This window comes from Sebastes umbrosus, chromosome 16, assembly GCF_015220745.1.
Source record: "Sebastes umbrosus isolate fSebUmb1 chromosome 16, fSebUmb1.pri, whole genome shotgun sequence".
In the NCBI taxonomy this organism is placed as follows: Eukaryota; Metazoa; Chordata; class Actinopteri; order Perciformes; family Sebastidae; genus Sebastes; species Sebastes umbrosus.
In genome coordinates, this window is record NC_051284.1 from 10,287,177 (window position 1) to 10,309,002 (window position 21,826).

At 39.7% G+C, this 21,826-nt stretch overlaps 1 protein-coding gene across 2 annotated transcripts; it reads right to left on the bottom strand.

Moving 5' to 3' along the window:
* Window positions 1-726: 726 nt before the first annotated feature.
* On the bottom strand, window positions 727-21,341 carry maco1b (macoilin 1b). Of its 2 annotated transcripts, none has more exons than XM_037796429.1 (11): window positions 20,902-21,341; window positions 17,356-17,497; window positions 15,878-16,004; window positions 14,172-14,295; window positions 13,277-13,455; window positions 10,922-11,483; window positions 7,297-7,455; window positions 6,725-6,907; window positions 6,495-6,615; window positions 5,034-5,208; window positions 727-3,056 (listed from the first exon to the last, which is right to left on the bottom strand). In XM_037796429.1, exons 1-11 carry the CDS (start codon window positions 20,979-20,981, stop codon window positions 2,854-2,856), a joined length of 2,055 nt encoding a protein of 684 aa, XP_037652357.1. In that variant the 5' UTR covers window positions 20,982-21,341; the 3' UTR covers window positions 727-2,853. The 2 variants fall into 2 exon arrangements, with proteins under 2 accessions (XP_037652357.1, XP_037652356.1); XM_037796428.1 differs by having other exon boundaries at window positions 10,922-11,486.
* Window positions 21,342-21,826: the final 485 nt, after the last annotated feature.

The window sequence follows — 21,826 nt, forward strand, 5'->3', positions numbered from 1 at the left end:
GAAAAGAGGGAATTAGTGGCTCTTGACAGAGTTAATAACCAGAGTGTGTGGACAGATTATCTCTTAACCCACATTATATGGATGAACACTGCCTCATAGTGGCAATAAAGCAACAGTGCATCTAATTTCCAATACCAGAATATAGCCAGATTACCAGATCACAAATTATAATAGAACCCATATGTAACATATTGTTTTACTTCAACTATATTAATGTAGCTAAATCATTAATTATAGCTAACAGCTAACAATAAAATAAATAAAAAATGGTATTTTCCTTCAAAACTGACAATACACCTAAAAGAAACTGATGGGTTGACAGTGTTTGAGATATAGCCATACATGAATTATGGTTCTGGGGTACTCCAGCATTTTAGTATTGCACTTCTAGAAAGTTTAGGGACTTACAAGAGACAGATAAATAAAAGAACGGTCACAATTGAAGCAACAGAGGTTGAGATAAGATGACGTTTAGTCTCTAGTATGGCTCAAACTCCAAAGATCCTACATTTCCCACAATGCAACTGTAAAGTGTCTTTTATTAGATCCCCTGCCTCGCATCCTAAATTCCCAGTCCTTTTAAACCTCACAATTTCAGTTTGTAAAGCAGGCTTTCTGAGACTTCATATTGAAATCTCAAGCCAAAGCTGAACTATGACAAAGCTTGGAAAGCGAAAAAAAACAACCAACAACAACTTAAAAACAACAGCAACAAGCAAAGAGCAATCAATTTGCAAGAAAAAAATGTTTATTCCTTGTAAACCTCACAGAGCGAGAGCATAGCCAAGGTCAGACCTGGGGAGAAACAGAGCAGTGACTGTGGGCATAGAAAACAAATAACAAAACAAAACACTTCTCTATACTTCCGACAATCAGTTGACCAAACAACTGACTAAACTGTCAATTTTCACAACATTTTTTTTTTTTTCCAGGAGCCAATGACAGCAATCTGAGCGAAAAAAAAAGAAGCATCTCCATATAGAGTAGGTGAAAACCACACGCACAACAATGACCATTTTCAGATGATGGTGAAACCACATCAGACTCAAGCGACTTTCTCCCTGCAGGAAAATAACAATAATACCAGAAACAGGAGTAAGGAAAACTGTTTTAAAACAGCCACTTCCCCCCCCCCCAACAGTTGCAAATACTGTAACATTCACAAAAAGAAATGTGACTTTCTAGTCCCTTACTTTTTAACTACACAGTCTACTACAAACAGGTGACCACTTTCTCTACCTGCTGAACAGAAACGTCTGATATTCAACTGGATATTTGACATAAACACGTCAGCCAATGTATCTGCGGTACATTCTTGAACACGTTACTAGAGAAACAAGCATTCCCCGTCTTGGCACACGAACTGAAGTGGAGGATTTAATTAAATTAAATTATTTAACTGCCTATATTAAAGTTGGCATTTTCCAAAGCTTTGTTTTACATTGCACAGTCCATCTTTTACAATTTTCCCTTTTCCAACATCAGCATGTGTTTTCTAGAGTGCAACTTTAAATTGGAAATCAAAAAAGGGCAGCAGCTAAACCGAGGGATTTGGGGGGTTTAACAGCAGTAGAGATGAGCTTCTGTGAGTGGACATGTGACGAGCCGCAGACCTGAAAGCGGTAGAATCTGAGGTGGCTAACATCACGTCGACATACTGACAATAGGAGTACAATTTGGTGCCGTCTAATGTGACTTACATAAGGGACAAAGCTGCTCTCGAGTGGACGCGATGGAGCGGCTTCCTACCAGTTGGGAAATCAGCAGGGAGCCCAAAAGCCAAATCGGCGTCTGAAGGCAACTTTGTCCCACTTCACAAAGCCAGGTCAAATTCTTATCCTTTCCAGCTTAGCCAGATGCTTCACAACTAATTCAGAAGGGTTGGGGCCGTATCTCATTATCAAACTCACTCTTATGTCCTCAACTCAAGGCACTGTGATCGGGACAACTGATGAAAGACTACGCAGAGTACTCTTAGGGCACTCTTTTCTCAAACTCAAAAGTCAGCAAATAGAGCAGGGGGGAAACCAAATTGCTGTTTTCACAGATGCTGAACATTAATAGCTGCTTGGGTTCATTTCATTTTAAGGTCTCTGTTTTTCCGCTTATAACACAAGATCTTTACCAACCGGGTTGCAATCAACACTTGAATCTTAAAGAGTGAACAAATGAGAACCACACAATACACTTTAAAAACTATTTACCATCAAATCCCGAAGCGAGCTGAGAGCAGGGTTAACTTGATGTCTTAAAAAAATAAATTAAACATAACAAGCGGTGAGAGTCTGTGCCAACTTTGCACTACATTCCTCTGGTTGTACAGATGTTGCCTTACTACCCTGGGAGAAAAACAATTTGTCAAAAGAAACTGAGATACAAGTCAGGCTGTGTGTGATAAAGGAGAACTCTGTTTTCCAAGTTTTAGGAGGCAAAAATCAAATAATAAAGCAGCTATTCCCCAGGACCAAAGAGCAGGTAACTGGTTGCAGGTGGTTGCAGTGGTGGTGGCGGTGGTGGGAAAGGGAGAGCAACACCCTTGAGATGAAGATACATACCCGATTCTGTGAGGTTTCACTAGACACTTAAGAGAAAAAAAAAAAATCTGGGACTTCCTAGTTGACATGTGATGTCCGTTTAAAGTTTTTTTTGTCTTTTGTTTTAACTACAACAAATACAGTCACACAATACGACATCCTTCTGACCTGGCGAGGAGAGAAAATAAAAACCCAAGAGAAAAAACAAAGTTCTCAGCCGCAGACGTGCCGAGCAGATTGGAAGGTGGTGTGGCCTGCAGGAAAAAAATAAAAATTGATGGGGAGGATGGAGGCAGTGGGAAAGGGCGGGACGAAGCGTTCACTTTTTGAGTGGCTGGTAAACGGAGGCGTTGGGGTCGAGGCCGGAGGGATTGGTGTCCATGAACTTGGAGGAGTAGTGGGGGGTCACGGGGCTCATGCTGCTGGTGTCGGCTGTGTAGGAGATGCTGGGCATGACGGCCATCACTTCGGCTATCTTCTGCTTCAGATCTTTTATCTCCTGGTCCTTCTGCAGGATCTGACCTGGAAACGGACAGCAACGGGTCAGTCCAAAAACAGGATCACTTTGTGAGCTCACAAAGTATTTTTGAACCATTTTTCAGTGTTGGGTAGAGCAGCCAAAAACTGTACTCAAGTAAAAGTAGTTACTTTGCAAAAAAGAAATGCTGAAGAAGAATTAAAGTACACTGTAAAAAAAAAAAAAAAAACACTGTAAAAAAACAAACAGTTTTTAACAGTTTTTTTCAAGAAGTTTTACATTTTTTGTCTGTATTTCAAAATGACAGAAAAAAAATGTAAAAATGACATGTTTCATTTGTGATTTATATGTAAATGGTCTTAGATTTTACAGTATTTTTTGTAATCACAATCGTAATTATCTGTATTTAAGCTTTTTTGATCATTTTTAAAGATAATTATTCTGGTTTTTTTTAGAGGTTTATGACTCTATTTCAACAATTCATTTATGTTAGAAGAAAAGGATTTCATGGAATTCTAAAAATATTTCTTGTAAAAATACAGATTTTTTTGCAAAACTTCTGAGAGTTAATGTAAATTTGGGCTTTTGCAACATAAAATTACATGTTTCATTTGTGATTTATATGTAAATGGTCTTAGATTTACGGTGTATGACTATTCTAACAATAAATATATGTTAAAAGTAAAATATTTCTTGTAAAATTACAGTAATAAAGGCTAATTATATAAAGATAATTACTGTTTGTTTTTTTTGTTTATTTATGTTAATTAACGGACAGTAGTTTTCCATTTTTTAACAGACATTTTCTGGCGCCCCTGCTGCCGGAAAATTTCCGTTATTTTACACTTTTTATTTTACAGTGTAGTCATCAAAATATCTACTTGGGTACGAGTACAAACATATTTACTGAAAAAGTTACTTGAGTAGTGAGACTTTTATTTGATGTGGATATGACTGGAATTATTTCAACAACAGATGGTCTTCCTCAGGTAAAGTTAAAGAGGTGAAAATACACCTGTATTTATTTGTGATGAAAGTCATCATCTCCTGATTAGATAACCTGCCAAATATACACCAGACAATATTCAAAGTCTGCGTCTCTCAAGTGTGATCACAAAATATGACATTAATATTATAGACCTACTCTATTAAGTACACCAAATCAGTAAATATTTTTTTTCAAATTACATTCTTTGCCTGTTGTCTCCTATATTATATTATGTTTTAGCAAATAAATCGGCAAATCTGAAAATGTCTCACATCAGATGAGTCATTTAGGCTGATTAGGAGATAATGCTGTGATGTTTCATCATTAATATATCATTAATATATCATTATATCATTCATGTCCACATGAAATAAAAGCAGTCTGTCTTTTTTTTTTCATGTCTCTACTTTTCTGTCTCTCTTCATCAGGCTACACAAAGCGTTAAATACACACCGCTCGAACACCGTTAGCTTGAATATTTACATTATGACAGAAAGCAGGTGTAGTAGTAGTTTTGAAGCATGATATACTGTGTGTATATATTATTAAACTTGGCATTATTAACACAACAAACACACAACTCAGTGTCAGCATGGTTCTCTGTAAATATTAGCTGCTAGTGCTATTCCAAAGCCATAACGTTAACGTTACTCCAGCTGTAGTTTCAGCCGTGCCGCTTTGAATGGAGTCATGTGGAGGCGTGGCTGCGGTATAACAGATAACAGAGAGCCAGCAGATCTGGGACCAGCTGCCTCTTAACGGATCATGAATGCAAAAGATATTAAAATAAATAAAAGTAGCGCAATGAACATATCCAAATGTAACGGAGTAAAAGCAATGTTTTCTTCACTATATATCTACTCAAGTAAGAGTAAAAAGTATGCTGCATTAAAACTACTCTGACAAGTACAATTTACTCAAAAAAGTTACTTGAAACGGAGTACATGAAACTCATTATTACCCACTTCTGACCATATTCTCAGTCCACGTATCGTGCGTGAGTAAATGTGTTGTTTATCGAAATCAGACTGACCTTGTGCAATCTCCAGCTGTCTCTTGGCGTCTCCCAGCGCAGAGAAGAGGTCCAGTTTGATCCTGGTCTCTGCACTCAGACTGTTCTCCAGGTGCTGGGTCTTGTCCTGCATGGCTGACAGCGCCGACATCAGCACCTCTGTGTCTTTTTCATTCTCCTTATATTTATGAAGCTCCTGAGAGACGGAGGAGAAAAAGATACAATCGGAGGTCAAGTCAGGAGGTTACCGTCCTGTGTGACTGGATGCTTTAGCACACTGGTGTCAGTGGGCATTTGATTCATTTTCATAACGTCCGTAACTGGTGTGGACAGAAATTCATCGCAACTGATTTGCATGAAGAACAAATGGAGAGCCAAACCTTCACCTAGAATGTAAATTAAACAAGTGCATCACTACAATGAGTCCAACAACCCCATCTGTTAGCACAACAGTGCTGTGAGTACTGTTATTAACTAAAATAAATCTCTTAACATGTTGACTGACTCCTCTCAGAGAGTCTTTACAGTATACACAGTAACAACCTGTAGCTGACTGCTGGTTTGTTCATGTCTAAAATGAGGTGTTTTGTGAGACAAAAATGTCAAATAGATATTTTCTATGCTGCCATGAACAATTTGAATATTTACCAGTTTTCTAAGCTGCCTTCACTTGACCTGTGCACCCTAGCATTATCTAGTTCTTGGGCATTATAACTGGCGCAGAGCTCCAAGAAATGCTCCATCATGATACGGGCATACATACACGGGTTACATTTTGCTGCATCACTTCTGTCTTTTGTGTGGTCGTATTGCAAAAGCTATTTGCATGCACTGACAAAAGCAGAACTGACAATGTACACAAGACTGTGATAAGAGTTCACATTTCAGGAATCGAAACTTCAATGAATCGCTGAGCAGTATCAAAAAGCTTCTCAATAGGGCTGTCAAAGTTAACGCGATGATAACGTGTTAACGCAAATTTGTTTTAACGCCACTAATTTCTTTAACGCATTAATACAACTTGCGATTTAGCCCGGCCGCTATTCGATCTTTCGGAGGTTGTAGCAGGCTAAGTTTTAAAGCTAGAGTGAAGATACTGGTATCATATGAAACTAGAAAACCTAAGGAATAAATTTAAAATAATAAATATATACATACATTTGCATAAAACAAGCATATTTATCCACTCCCATGTTGATAAGATTATCAAATACTTGACAAATCTCACTGTAAGGTACATTTTGAACAGATAAAAAATGGGGTATTAATCGTGATTAACTATTTTAATAGATTGACAGCCCTACTTCTTGATAAATAAAAAGTTTGAAAATAAAGTTTGTAATCACACTGTGACTCTACTGCACTACATATGACCGAAAAAAGCATTACATATGACGGAATGAACAAAGAGAGACAAAATGCATTAGAACACAATAATATTGTGAGATCTTAGTGATGACGGTTCCTATAAATATTTCTTACCTGAACTTTCAATTCCAGCTCTCTGATCTGGTCCTCCTTTAGCTTGATGTCCATTGTTAGTTTCTTACACTCTGTTTCTAATTCAGTGATCCGCCGCCGCAGCGTGTCTGTGCACTCCCCTCTGAAAACATGGGAGGAAAAAAAAGTAGCGGATTTATGATCATAACTTGAAAGAAACAATTTGCAAGTCAGAAGTAAAATGGTTATGGAAAACTACATTTCAAACGTACCTGGATGCCGCTGCTAGTGCTACTGCTCTGGCTGCTGTGGCCTCCTCTAACTTCTTTCGCTTCTTTTCGTCTGCGAGCTGTTTCTCGGCGTTGGCTCGAGCCTCCTGCTCTGCTTTGAGCCTCTTCTCCAGTTGGCCCACTGCCTGTTTGTCCTTTTGCTTTGCCTGCACAGCATTATGGAGCCTACAAGTGCACGGACACACAGACCGTAGAAGAGCACATTAACAATCAGGATATACAGAGTGGCAGGATCAGCTTTTCTTACCTGTGCTGTATGTGTCCACCACTGTTTCACATCTATAGAACTTATCTGAGCAGCCCATACAAATTGTTTGGTATTTGTGACTTCATTGACAAGTTTGCCCCAATCTGAGGGGCCTCTCTAGTAGACATTTCCCAGTTAGAAATTAACTTAATGTTTTGATGCGATGGTTTTTCTGCCGACAACTGCCCTTTCCTACAGTGTTCATTTATACTAACACATGATAATGAACACCCCCAATGCCCCAGTTAGTAATGATCCTAAATCAAAACGATCACTAGTGTGACTTTGCTTTGATCCAGCCACTCACTTGTTCTGCAGCAGCTCGTTCTCCTGGCGCAGTTGGCCCAGCTCAGTGCGTATGGAGCGCTCAGCGCTGCCCAGCGAGCCAATCTGGCTGCGCAGGTCCTGCTCAACCTGCCGGCTGGCCTGCAGGTCTGCCTTCAGTTTCTTCACATCCTGCTCCAATCTGTCCCGGGTGGAAGAGTGAATAGAGGAGAGGCAATTTGACATGCTGCTTATAGGACATTCAACATGATTTAAATACTGATGTTTCATGTACAGTATATCAATACATGCATGCTGTTATGGATACATAAATCCAGATATTGTGGCCAAACCGTGGATTATTACTCATGGCCCAGACAAGAGTAGCAAACAGCTGCCTTAGTAAAGCAGTCCCTAAATCATTATTGCATCCAAAGCATGTTCATATTCAATCTATACAGACTTATAAATAAAATAAGTCTTACATGAGTCAAATAGTGTAACCAAGAAAACTACACTTTATGCTTCTGAATGTTGCATAAATGGTGATGACCTTCTTTCTGAATTGAAAGTGGGTAAAGAAAGCTTCATAAGCGTTTATATGTCCTATTCAGAAGACAGAATATCATCGGTCCTAGTCAAACTTTCAGCATCATTTCAGCAAAGAGCCTGAGATTTATGATAAAAACAAGCTGAGACCTTAAAGGCAGGGCGGGTGATCTTGAGAAACTAACAACAGTACATTTGATTTTTTTTAAAAAGATCTAGCCAAAAAAACGAGCCCAGTGTTGCCGCCTCTTTTCCAATGAACGTAGCTGCTAAGTAGCTCCCTTAAGTGGCCAAGTCGACAACACTGACAGTCTGTCGCTTCAGGCCTCCCGCCAATATACAAAATAAACAAACATTTATATTAGTTTATTACATTTATTACAGTCCTGCGACAGCCACAGATACCAGATTTCGTTCTGTTTTTCGTCAGAGCATTTGATTTATTAATTGCTGTCAGGAAGTAAAGAGAAGTTCAACTAATATAACAAAACAATTCTAAAATCTTTACCAACCCTGCCTTTAAAGTTGAATTAGATGTTGGTATACATTTATTTTGGTTTATTTGCAGTCATCTGAAACAGAAAAAATTGCAACAAGAAACCCACAATGCAAAGAGTAAACCACAGACAAGATTAGATTAGACACTCAGAGAGGCACTAAAACAACCACAGACGCTGCACATTATGCCTATTCTCTTTGACATTTTAAGTTATCTGTCACCATCAACCCGACACTAAACCCACTTCTACCCCTGAGAAATCACTCCCTTAAAAAAACATGATCTCTTAATAAATCAACACTCTACTATGTTGTGTGCAAAAGATTGCAAACATATCAAGAGTGACATTTTTCAACATTCTCAGCCCAATTAAATCACAAAAAACAGCAAGACACCCGCTTAATGACCATCTGTTTGCAATCTGTCGATTCACAACTAAGGCAATTCACAATTCAGGCATTTGTTTTTGATGGATCTGTTCAGGTTATATAAAGCAGGACCATTTTCTGATCCTTTGTTTGTTTTGCTCCAGGTGCACAAGCTGTCAAAAAGTAACCGGTGCGCTCCATAATAAACACTGGGAACCACTTAGTTTTGGGAGAGAGGTATAAAATAAACAATCCATGAAATAAACAGCAGCCTGTCAAAGAGTTTCAGTTAATGATATGCCAGCGTGAAGCGGCAAAGGATGCGAGAAAAAGCAAACTAAAAAAACATAAACCAATGCTTTGAAAGTTATGAGATGAAAGGCTTTGAAACTTTAGTATTCTGATCATGCTGGAGATGAGAGGTTGTCCAAATCCTGTTCAAACCTTTCTGCCACTTCAGATCCACACTGACACTCCTCTGTTGACCGGAGATATTATGCAAAATACCATAGGGCTGTGAGACACTACAAAACATTATAGGAAGCCATCAAAGGTCAGCTGTGTGATGCAGGCTATATTTTCCTACAAAATGTAATGTAGGTCTGCTGCATGGTGTGCACAGTGCAGCTGTATTATACAGGGGGGGAATTAAAAAATGTAATTGAATTGGTCTTGATATTAGTAACAAGGAAACAAATGTCACCAGGACATCCCCAGCATCAACACAGACCTCGACAGTAGAAAAAATGCTTGAGTTTGAGACAATATTTGGTCTAAAAGTCACACCATGGCTTTGGTTCTTAAAGGTAAACAACACCTACATTAACAATTCCAATATGTTATTTCCATGGCCTAGTAAAGTTCAATCACTATTTGTGAACATGAGCTCCTCTCTCTCAAAGCTGGAAACCAGAGAAGTAAGTCTCAAACTTGTGATGTCATAGGGTATAAAGTCTGGAGCAATGAATGGGAGACTGAATGTTTATATTATTTTTTATACCCAAATGAGTTTTATTCTATTGTAGTGTTCTCAGTTGTGAAACAGAACCAGGAGCCAGTCCCAGCTGACATTGGGTGAAGGCGGGGTACACCCTGGACAGGTCGCCAGACTATCACATGGCTGACATAAAGACAGACAGATATAAAGGTCAACCCTCTTGCTGTGAGGCAGCAGGGCTAACCACTGCACCACCGTGCAGCCCAATGTTGCTCATGTTTAATAATATTTTTTGGACTGTCTTAGACCATAGGAATAACATGTATGAATTGTGAAAATGGGAGTAGTTCCCCTTTAAATTATGTTATTTCATAATATGTGACTAGAGTTGTTGCGATACAGATACCAGTATAGGAAATATGTCTGATACTGCCCAAAATTCAGTATCGGGTATCTGTGAGTACACCAGTCTCTGCACCGATCCGATGCCATAATTTATTAACCCAGAAGGAAAAAAAAATCAACTTGTTTAACCGGATGTCAATTCTTCCTCGCCGCTCCAAAACAGAAGCCTTCACTGTGCTGTCGCCCTGGATGTATCATGGCTGCCACTGGCAACTACTGTTTTAGAGCAGCAAAGAAGAACTGATTTCAGGTAGTCTGTCACGTGACGATACCAAACAACAACAGTGCGGTGCTAGTGGAGAGTGTAACGGAAGTCAGAGCGAGGAAAATGTCAGCCAATTTGGCAATATTTCACAGTGGAAAATCAACAAGTAAAACAGTGATATGTACAGTATGTAAGCACCCATGGAGGACAAATTAGCACACAGGCTGTCCACTGAGGAGACAGCTAAGAGCACTGTTATTTATTCCTAACTTCATTTATTAATGTTTTTTTATAACTGACAAACTGAATTATAAAAGAAAGTTCTATGGCATTCATTCTCTGTATGTATTTGTTCATGTTTTACAAAGGGTTTAACCTGAGCCAGGCCATACAACAAAGATAGTAATCATATCACATCCTTACATGGTCAGTAGTAAAACAGCTGTTAAATAGTAATGATAATAATAAAGTATATTTTTTTAATCACGCTGTTATCGGATCGGTACTCAGCATCGGCCAGTACCACAAGTTCAGGTATCAAAATCGGTATTAGGAAGGAAAAATGGTATCGGAACATCTCTATATGTGTCCATAATGTTTTTGTTAGTAGGGTATAGTCTTAGTTACTATCCATCTATTTATCGATCTATCTTAATGAGTATGCGTCTTGATGAATACATCTGTGTCTGTGCATGTGCTCCTTACCTAACAAGTGCTTCTGGCTTGCTCAGCTGGTTGTTGGGGATACAGTTGTCTGTTGGATCCCTGTGGGAGCCGCCCGACGTCCCCTTCCCCACTGCTATCTTGTGCTTCTTCTCGTTCTTCCCCGTGGAAGAGGAGGATGGCGGTGCGGAGGAGGGCACGCTGCCGTTGGTGGCGCTGTGGCCGCGTGGCGAGGAGTTGACCGTCGCCGCGTTGCTGCTGGCGTTTTTGTAGTTTTTGGAGGAGGAGGAGGATGAGGAGGAGCAGGAGGAATTGTTGTCCTCTTTAAGCAACAGGTTCTCTGTGCTGCCCAGCTCTGTGGTCAGTCTCTTGTTGTTCATATGGTTCTCCATATACTCCATCTCTTGGAGTTTAGAGTCCACTGATGATGGCAGGATGCTGTTGCTGTTGTGCTGCTTTTTAGCCTCCCCGCCGCCCTTTCCCTCTTTCCCTTTTTCTCTATACTCTAACTCCGGCAGCGGTGCCGATGTCTTTTTATTGGCTGGGGCGCCATTCTGTGACACTGGAGGTGTGTCCACTTCAGATATTCCTTTAGCTGCTGCTGCTGCTGTATAAATAAAGAGGGGAGTGAAGGGGAGACATATGATATATATATATATGACAACTGCCATGACTCTTCATCTTAAAGAGTCCTGAGATTCCTGAAGTTCTCTATCCCCTCTTGACCTGTGCGTAACTCTCTGTATCTTATATCTGAAACATGACTTTATGTAACCAGTGTGAGTACTGACAGATTCACTTAAGTGTTTCTTAAGTGTTACTTGTGTGAAATGGCCAGACTTTGCCTAAAACTGCACAACAACCCAGACAGCTGTGGTGAATTTGAAGTGATATTTTTCTTAATGGATGGCTGCTGAAAGATCCTTTACTGGCTGCAATTTTGAGAATTTTCCACTAACTTCTCTCTCTCTCTCTCTCTCTCTCTCTCTCTCTCTCTCTCTCTCTCTCTCTCTCTCTCTCTCTCTCTCTCTCTCTCTCTCTCTCTCTCTCTCTCTCTCTCTCTCTCTCTCTCTCTCTCTCTCTCTCTCTCTCTCTCTCTCTCTCTCTCTCTCTCTCTCTCTCTCTCTCTCTTTGCCTAATCGCACCCAATGCGCAGAGCCTCTTGTGATCATAATGAGCATGGTGTGTTTGTTTAAACTGTGAGGCAGGTACACCTGCAACCACAGACTTTGGATAAGGAGAGAAATGCTGCAAATGTGCGTTGCAGTAATTTTGGTTTGTTTGTTTGACGAGACAGATTCAAAACAAACCAACTTAAACCTGATAAAAGCCTGGTTGTTGTGATTTAAAAAATAGTTGTTTCCAGGGTCCACGTTTATTGTCACCATCCATTAAATCACATGAAAAGGACGCAAAATCTCTTGGGAAGCATTTCTCCCGGGCCCCAACATAAAGACAACAAGATCTACAGGCATTACTGCCTTTTCTTAAAACTATCTTGTGGCTACCTCCTCTTTGACAACGGTCCTGACTGACAGATCATTCAACTACCAAATCCATCACTGACTCAAGGCAGCCAGCTAGCTAACCAAACAATAATTATGTTTCCATTCAATTGTCAAGCGAATTTTAAGCAAACTTTTGAAATGTTCCAACGAATTTGGCGCGTTTCCATCAACTGGTTTGGAGCGAATAAACTTGGCTTGTTTTGTCAGAAGTTGGCACTACAGGCTTGCATGGCTGTAATCCGCCAGTAAACAGAGTAGAAGAAGATGTAGAGGTTGTGAACCGGAAACAAAACAAGTGCATCTAACCATCTACGACAGAAAAAATGTCAAATGTCAATGAAAAAAGGTCTTCTGGAATTAGTTTCAATTGGGCAAGTTTTAATTGTTCTTTCATGTCAGCTAGTATTTGGTCATGTTTCATGCTGTCTGGAGACGAAGACAAGCATTCATACGTTATGGGAATATCTAAGAAGACGCCGACAGCGGAAAACAGCTGATCGGTCATGTGAGTTAAATGTGCGCTACGTCAGAGGTTATTCTGCAAAGGCGTTTCCATAATCCATTTAGCGCATCAACTCTTTTTCAACAAAAGGCAAAAAACATCTCAAGTGAGCGTAAAAACTTTTCCGCAATTGAGCAAGTTTTATCAAATTTTTCTGTTTCCATACAGCTTTTCTCATGTGACACTTTAAAATGCGAATAAAAAAAATTTGTAAATGGAAACACGGCTAATGAAGTGACAACACTATATGCCTATTTTGTGATTGTTACACGCCTAATTAATCAAATAATGGGATTTTATTGTTCAGTCCTGGTAGATGATGTATGTGAGCCTCAGATTTCCTGAACCAGATGCTTCATGTACAGTATATGTGTGTTTGAATCTTACCTTCTTCTGCTTCTCGCTCTTGCCTCTGAAGCATTTGTTGCTCTGGAGGCAGAGCCTGCTGCAGGAGCTGCATGTAAAACTCGTTCTCCTTCTGTACCTCCTTCTGCTTCCGGAGGCGCATCTTATAGCTTACGTAGCTCTTGAAGCCGAAGCCCAGCGTGACCACTGGGTAGCCAATGCTACAGAGGAGGACACAAGATGTACACTCATAAGTCTACTCTGGGGAAAAAGATTTTTAAAAAAGTACTGATTTGATCAAGGAAACGTTGCTACAGAAATGCACTTTAGTTATCAATCATTTAGAATGCTTTATTATAGTATGGCAACAGCTCAACTTCACAGTATAATATAGGTTAATACAGCCAAATCCAGCTGGAAGCTCCTTTAAAGCTTGATTCAAATTGTAGACCTCTCTTAGCCTTACAGTTTACGACCCTACACTGTAGAAGTGTAGGGTCGTGTTTTGTTTTTTGCTTTTTGAAATAAATACTGTAACCTATATGCAAACATACAGTTTTCTGTGGTGCAAAAACTTTCTTTGCACATGGCACAGCAAATGTCTCTACACTTACAGTTCTTACTTGTACAATAAGGCATATATAAGTGCATTTATTCATTGAAACATTCATGGAATACAGCCTAAAACTGATTTCTCATGAAAACGAGCAAAGGGACGAAAAAGAGAAGCATGTGGTCCACCACATAACCAATCATGTGACATTACTGCAATGAATGAAGCTGTGTGAAAATGTAGATTATAATGCTGTCTTCACATCATTCCGCTCCACTATTGCTGACATATTCATAGTCGGCACTAAATCCAGACATGCCTTTCAGTTGTAACGCGTCTGTCAAGGACAGCGTTCCGCCTAGTTAAAACAGAACAGTGGCTCACCAGTGTGCAGCAAAAGGACGACACAAGTCCACATGGAAATTCTTCAGGTCTTTGAATCTGATGGCTGCCTCTATGTACACAAAGAGTATCCATAGCGACACGGTGGGCAGACAGACACCTCTCTCTGGAAGAAAAAACACAAAGCAGGACAGAGATGTTATGAATGGGCATTGAACATCAGCACTATGAGTACCACCTGAATGGTGTCCATAGAAATAAGTACCGAAAAATGGCAAAATTGGATTAAATGTAGGTCTGTGTTGCAACAATGTGCCTGAGCTTATCTTTATGACAGAAAACATTTTGAGGAAAAATGGATACCCAGACATGAACTCCCCAATCCCCCTCGTTTTTTCTCACATTATCACCCTAAAAAATTTAAATTCTCGGACAAAATTATCAATTTTAATTAAGTGATTCAGTATATTAAAGGAGTTTTTTTTATATAAATCAACTTTCTTTAATGAACATAACTCGTCAGTGTGTGAGCAAAACAGTTTTTGACCATAGTGAAAATGTTGTTTTTGAATGGCTAAACGCCAACAAATATGGATTGAAGCAGAATATTTTGTAAGATAAAAACATGTTGTGAATTTTAGAAAATGACTACATCTATCTTTTTTCAATAAATTTAGACTTTTGGACTTTACTATGCTCTGGAGTTATTGGAAATGTTTGATTAACACGAGTCGGAAACAATCCTGCGCAGCCACCACTGGAATCTAATCTTCTACAAATAGTATAATACTAATAATATTAGTGTGGCCTGATCTTTATCTGCAACTGAGCACAAATATTGGACCCAAACAAACTTTAGATTACGGAAATTGGCAGGGTCTTTATGGACTCCGTCATACCCCTGCTGTGAAAGTTACATTTTTGTCTGCGGTTTAATAGTGAATGGTCCAACCATCCAAAATGTTATCCGATGAAACAGTACCTGCCCAAAATTTTGTCATGAGAGTATAGACTTGATGAACACAGACCTGTCCTTCTCCCTCTCAACATGTGATCAGGTAGACCATCATTTGAACTTTTAGCATCTCTACACACTACATAGGTCTTTATGAAACACCATTAACCCTGAACACACAAGGTGGTCAAGATACAGACACTAGCCATTGTGTCCTTGGCTGCAATTAACGGCAAGACAACTTTCACCACCAGGCTGTGGAGTGGTAAGAGATACTAACACTCTTACAGTGAATATCACTGGTGAGAAAAGTTGGAGGGCTCCGTGTTTCTCCCTCCCCCAACTGGCACTAGGATTTCCATCTGACACCTGGCCTTTGGTCAACGCAGGGGGATACCGCTAAATCAGACTGACAACTAATCCGCAGACTGCGGATCACTTACACACCACGCAAAATTCTAAGAAGCAAGCCTATTAGTAAATAAGATAACACAATGTGCATGGGTATTGCACAACGCTTTTCACACCTGCTTTTCCCCAAAGTATAAGCGGAAGAACAACACAAAATAGTGCAAGTTCTAAGAATTAGTGTGATCTATTTATCTTAATAGTCAGTAAATACACACAAAGCTTCTTCCTTCCTTCTTTTCTTTACATTGTTAAACGGAACTAATGTACTGACAAATACGACTAATGTTACAGGAGGAGCCAAGTTAAAATCACTTGACAATTTCTCATAGGCAGTATTTATACTAAACAAATATCAAGACACCTATACATCGGAGGGCCTTACCTGTGTGCCAAACATACTGCACCCACACATAAGTACTGGCAGCGAAGAATAGCCATTGCACTGGGATGAAGAGGAGGCAAATGATGTCCGAGGTAAACGCCACACACACAAAGAATACTGAGAAGGCCTGTTGGGGAGATGAGAGGTGGGTATGATAAACCAGCAACATATGCAGCAAAGAAAGACGCAGGTTGTTTGTACCTGTTAGTAACACATACTCAAAACTTAAAGCATTCCCTTAAAAAAGAAAAATTGGAAATGCTTCTAGGCTAACAACAAGCCTTAAGATGTTGGACGCCAGTTCACAGAAGGGTTGGCTGCCATATCTAAAACCTTTATAATGGGAGTGATTTTGTTCTGGGTGATTAAATTAATCGTTGAATTATACCACCATGAGTGGTTACGCAAATGTTACATTTTTGTTTCTCCTTTTCTGCATCTCTGTGAGACACAGACACACCAACAAACACACACCTACACAATGCATTTCAATGAGAACAAGCTGTCCAGCATCAATAATGGACCCGCGGCAAAATTTAGATAACAGGAATACTGATGACCTGCAAGCCTGATCAGATCTGTAGTTTGTGCGTTATGTCAGATTAGAGTTCTGAACCTATGAGGCAGCAAACACGTTAAAGATTGACTGACTGAAAGATCAGATTTGTTTAGGATGGCCCTACGTTCATGATCTGAAATGCGTTGTTCATTGTACACCTGCAACAGCCTCTGATATTTACAGCAGTTCTCTCCTGTTTATCATCCCTGGTCACCTGCCAGGTTCTAAAGAAATTCCTTCTCCTCTTGTTTGGTTTTGGCTGTCTCCGAATCAATGGTACCATCTTGTGGGTTATTCTATGATTCTGAGGAATATCACTACACTCTTTACACTATCACTTTTCCTCTTGCTAACTGAGTAAATCACTGATCATATTTACAAGCATACAAGGCATCTGATTATTGGGAGAAATCAGGTAAGACAATAAACCATTTGGGCAGACGATGCTGTGATAATACAGGTTCTGTAGTGTGAGAGACACTTTTGTCTTACTGTGTGCATGTGTCCGTATTTTACAAATAACCATGAACAGTTCAGTAAGTTGTTAATATTTCCTTTCATCACACCACACTGCTATCTAGTTACTTGTAACTGCTTTTTGTTCACATGACATTAAAAACTCAAGTTACTGCAGAAAGACAACAATAGCCTGGTTACTAAATTTCACATGCAGTTGCAGTGACTATGACAGCAGCGCTATGGCACTGAAGACATTCAAAACTCTACATCTCATTGGGGAAAAATCCGAACAGGATGATAATCTAAGTCCATAATTATAGCACATCTGTACTTGCTTATTTTACTGCAACATCTAAAAGTTCAGTGGTGAACAGAGCAAAACAAACAGGTTGAAAACATGGCTATGCTCTTTCTTCACATTTATGAAATCATAATAAATATAAAGGACATAGCCACTCACCAGCCCCTGGTATCTAAAGGAGTCGTACACACTCCGGATGAAGAGCCAGAACGGCCAGAGGTACTCAAACCTGAACTCCAATACAAAGTCTGCCAGTAGCACCAGTGCCCACACCACCAGGAACTTCAGGTACAGGAAGGTACTAAACAATGAGAAGAAAAAATGGATCACACAGGTTGTTATATGATTTGTGCTAACATGAATGGTACTCATATTTACCCCTAACAATCAATGCGTAGCAAATCATCATTAAGTCAGTACATACAAAGAGACTCAGCTTTATTGTAAGTGTATGTGTGGGTGTGTGTGAATCAAGTGTAAGATGCATGTCTAGACCCTGTTGCTGCTGTTTGACAGATGAAATGCCTGTGTGCACTGCACTTATTCTAAGTGGCTGATGTTATAAAATGCAACTCTGCATCCACACAGAACCAGTACATACATAGATATTTAAGAGACTTGTGAAGACATTTAGGAAAGAGATCTATGCCTGCACTGTGACATGTACTTTTGTTATGATGATGCTTTGAATATTTGGACATGGACAACAGTGCCAAACTACAGAAAGTCAATTTCTTAATGGCTGTGGTGATAACGCATACACACAGTATATTGTAATTTGTTGCTGGTTCTTTCCTAATGCCACAATTCATGTCATTTTAGATTAATTTGATGATTAGCCTCAGCTGTACTTAGTAGCAAATAGTTGCATGCTTACACAGTAAACTAATACATTAACATTATACTAAGCATCAGTTTGTTGTGAGCAATAAGCATGTTGATGTGCAAATGTAGCTCAAAGCTGTGTCTAAGTAATGTTACGGTCTATCAGAGCTGCTGGCGTGTAGACTAGTCTTGTTTAGTGTTCTATGATAGTAATTTTGATCACAGTTGACATGTTTTGTTGTTAGAGCACTGAGACCCAGAAAGTGACACAGCTGGTGGTGCTCTGATCTCAAATCATGACTGTTTTGTTTCACAAACAATAAATCTGTGCAATATTAATACACTGAATGTGAAATACATTTGACTGTGCAATATATCCTTGATGCAATATACACCTCAAGTGCAACTACCTTTGTTTACATTTTATTTATTACATCTACCCTACCTATTTTACAAGTGCAATTACCTCTATTTACATTACATCTATTTTATATTTTATACTTCTAGTGTAACACTTCTGTTTATATTTATTTATTACATCTACTTTACCTGTTTTTATTTGCTTTATAACTGTGTGTGTGTTTTACCTGTTATATGTTTTATCTGCCTCGTTTAGTCTTGTCAAGTATTCGTTTTAAAGCACTGACCAGAAGTGGAAACTGTGAATCTCGTTGTATTTAATACGATGACAATAAAGCTTTGTATTCTATTCTATTCTATTCTTGAGATGGGGGCACCTGCTCTATAATTCAAGAACAGCCCCACATCATCTCTAGGTCTAGTGGCCCTTTAACAGTTTGGTTAATGAGATACATAGGAAGTCACATAGAGATAGGACCTATCAGGTGTGGCTGGGATGGACAACTAAGCAACTTCCTATGTATCTCATTAACCAAACGTTAAAGGAATACATAGGAACAGGAAGATACATAGGAAGTTGCTTAGTTGTCCTTCCCAGGCACACCTGACAGGTCCTACCTCTATGTGACTTCCTATGTATCTCATGTTGTCTGAATAGTGCACAACACAAGGTCTTCAGAAGTCAGACAAACTGACTGCAGTCTTAATCAACTCGTGTTTGCAGTTAATGTTAACATGCTACATTACTGGATAAGTAAGTGGTGTAGTTAGAAACAAGCAGACAAAGCTGCTGTTGTGCTAGTTGGTTGTCTGTGTGCAAGTGTTTTGTATGAGCAAGTTTTAATGTTGTTAATTTATGTGTGGTCTTTTACTTTCACTATAACTGTCTTGCTGCAGATCTCTCTTGTAAAAGAGATCTTTGATATCAATGGGACTAACCTGGTTAAATAAAGGACAAATAGTTAGCTAACACAAGTTACTAACAGGGAAGCAGCTAATAGTGGCCTTTAACAGTGTGGTTTATGAGATACATAAGGAGTCACATAAAGGTAGGACCTGTCAGGTGTGCCTTTGAAGGACTAACTAAGCAACTTTAAGTTGTTTGAATAGTGCACAACACAAGGTCTTCAGAAGTCAGACACACTGCCTGCAGTCAGACTTAATGTTAATGTTAATGTTAACAGTCTACGTTACACACATTACTGGATAAGTAAGTGGTGAAGTTAGAAACAAGCAGACAGACGCTGCTGTTGTTGTGCTAGTCGGCTAACAGGGAAGCAGCTGATGTGGCTAGCAGACTGACTGTGGACAAACAGTAGACAGTCCGTGTTGTTTATATAGTGTCCAAATACCAACTACAACTTATTACAGACAGTAAGGTTTCTGTGAAAGAGACTTGATAGTGACATGGTGGCTTTGTTTTGGGGCCTAGCGCTGCAGCTAGCTTAATGTACAACAACATACACTATGCTATCAGTAGCAGCTAGCTTAATGTACAACAACATACACTATGCTACCAGTAGCAGCTAGCTTAATGTACAACAACATACACTATGCTATCAGTAGCAGCTAGCTTAATGTACAACAACATACACTATGCTACCAGTAGCAGCTAGCTTAATGTACAACAACATACACTATGCTATCAGTAGCAGCTAGCTTAATGTACAACAACATACACTATGCTATCAGTAGCAGCTAGCTTAATGTACAACAACATACACTATGCTACCAGTAGCAGCTAGCTTAATGTACAACAACATACACTATGCTATCAGTAGCAGCTAGCTTAATGTACAACAACATACACTATGCTACCAGTAGCAGCTAGCTTAATGTACAACAACATACACTATGCTATCAGTAGCAGCTAGCTTAATGTACAACAACATACACTATGCTATCAGTAGCAGCTAGCTTAATGTACAACAACATACACTATGCTACCAGTAGCAGCTAGCTTAATGTACAACAACATACACTATGCTATCAGTAGCAGCTAGCTTAATGTACAACAACATACACTATGCTATCAGTAGCAGCTAGCTTAATGTACAACAACATACACTATGCTATCAGTAGCAGCTAGCTTAATGTACAACAACATACACTATGCTACCAGTAGCAGCTAGCTTAATGTACAACAACATACACTATGCTACCAGTAGCAGCTAGCTTAATGTACAACAACATACACTATGCTACCAGTAGCAGCTAGCTTAATGTACAACAACATACACTATGCTATCAGTAGCAGCTAGCTTAATGTACAACAACATACACTATGCTATCAGTAGCAGCTAGCTTAATGTACAACAACATACACTATGCTACCAGTAGCAGCTAGCTTAATGTACAACAACATACACTATGCTATCAGTAGCAGCTAGCTGGGTTAAGAAGCTAGAGGCAGCTCATTGATTCATTATGAAGCTTCACAGTCTGCAGCTATGAAGCCTCATGCATGCCCAGTCAGACCCCCCGGTGTCCTCCTCCTCCTCCTCCTCCTGCAGCAGTTACCTGCCGTAGATCCCCTCAGTGATCCGGTTCCGTTTCACCGGCCGTCGGAGTTTGCTGCAGTCCGCATTGCGCCGCTTCATCCTCCTCCTCTTGGCTTCGGCCTGCGACTAACCACTGTAATCTGATCCAGTTTTCTTCTTGTATGCGGACAAAGATAATAATAAAATGAAGTGCCTTGCGGTTATATATATATGTGTGTGTGTGTGTCGCTGTTATTATTGTTATTCTTCCCTCTACTGGAAACAAAGAAATAAATAAAGGACTCTTATTCAGAGGAACCTCCTCTTTTTCTGTTAGCGCAGACTCAATAAACCCAGCTGGATTTCATGTACGTCCGCTTGTCAGACGGCTGGTACATCCAATCAAGTCTACCCGCCGAGGAGTCTCTGTGTGACGGATACAGAGAGGAGCCATTCACCGTGGCTCCGGAGCTCTGCTCTGCTCCAGCAGGAGACCAGCAGCAGAGGGACGTCTCGTCGTTCAACCAATCAGGTGCTTGTAGACAAATCGGTCATCGCTGATTGACCAATGAGCTGGTCGCGGAGGCGGGGCTTAATCTGAGAGGGTTTTTTTTGCCTTTGGTTTATTATGGGCAGAAAATATGCAGTCTTTGGGACAAAATTCCCTTTGTGCAAGACACAAAACACCCATTCCAACATACGGGGGTTATTTATATCAGGTCCTTTGTGTGACAGACTTGCCCCAAGGCCTTGTATGCTATTATGTTTTGTTACCAGCCTTAAATATGATGAACTTTACCCATGGCTTTTTGTTTACCATTTGTTTTAGAACCATAACAAAGTGGCATGGTACAAATGAGAGAGGTAGAGAGATAACCCCTAACCCTAACCCTAACCTACGCTGCATGTGGGACGTCTCGTCGTTCAACCAATCAGGTGTTTGTGGCCAACTCCTTTGTGCAAGA

Bases quoted from the DNA above. Each gene is read 5' to 3' on its own strand.
- maco1b (XM_037796428.1), bottom strand. From the start codon at position 20,981: ATGAAGCGGCGCAATGCGGACTGCAGCAAACTCCGACGGCCGGTGAAA. The intron at 17,498-20,901 runs GTAACTGCTGCA...CTCATTGTTTAG, and splicing joins ACTGAGGGGATCTACGGCAG to TACCTTCCTGTACCTGAAGT. The intron at 11,487-13,276 runs GTAAGATTCAAA...TTATTTATACAG, and splicing joins AGAGCGAGAAGCAGAAGAAG to CAGCAGCAGCAGCTAAAGGA.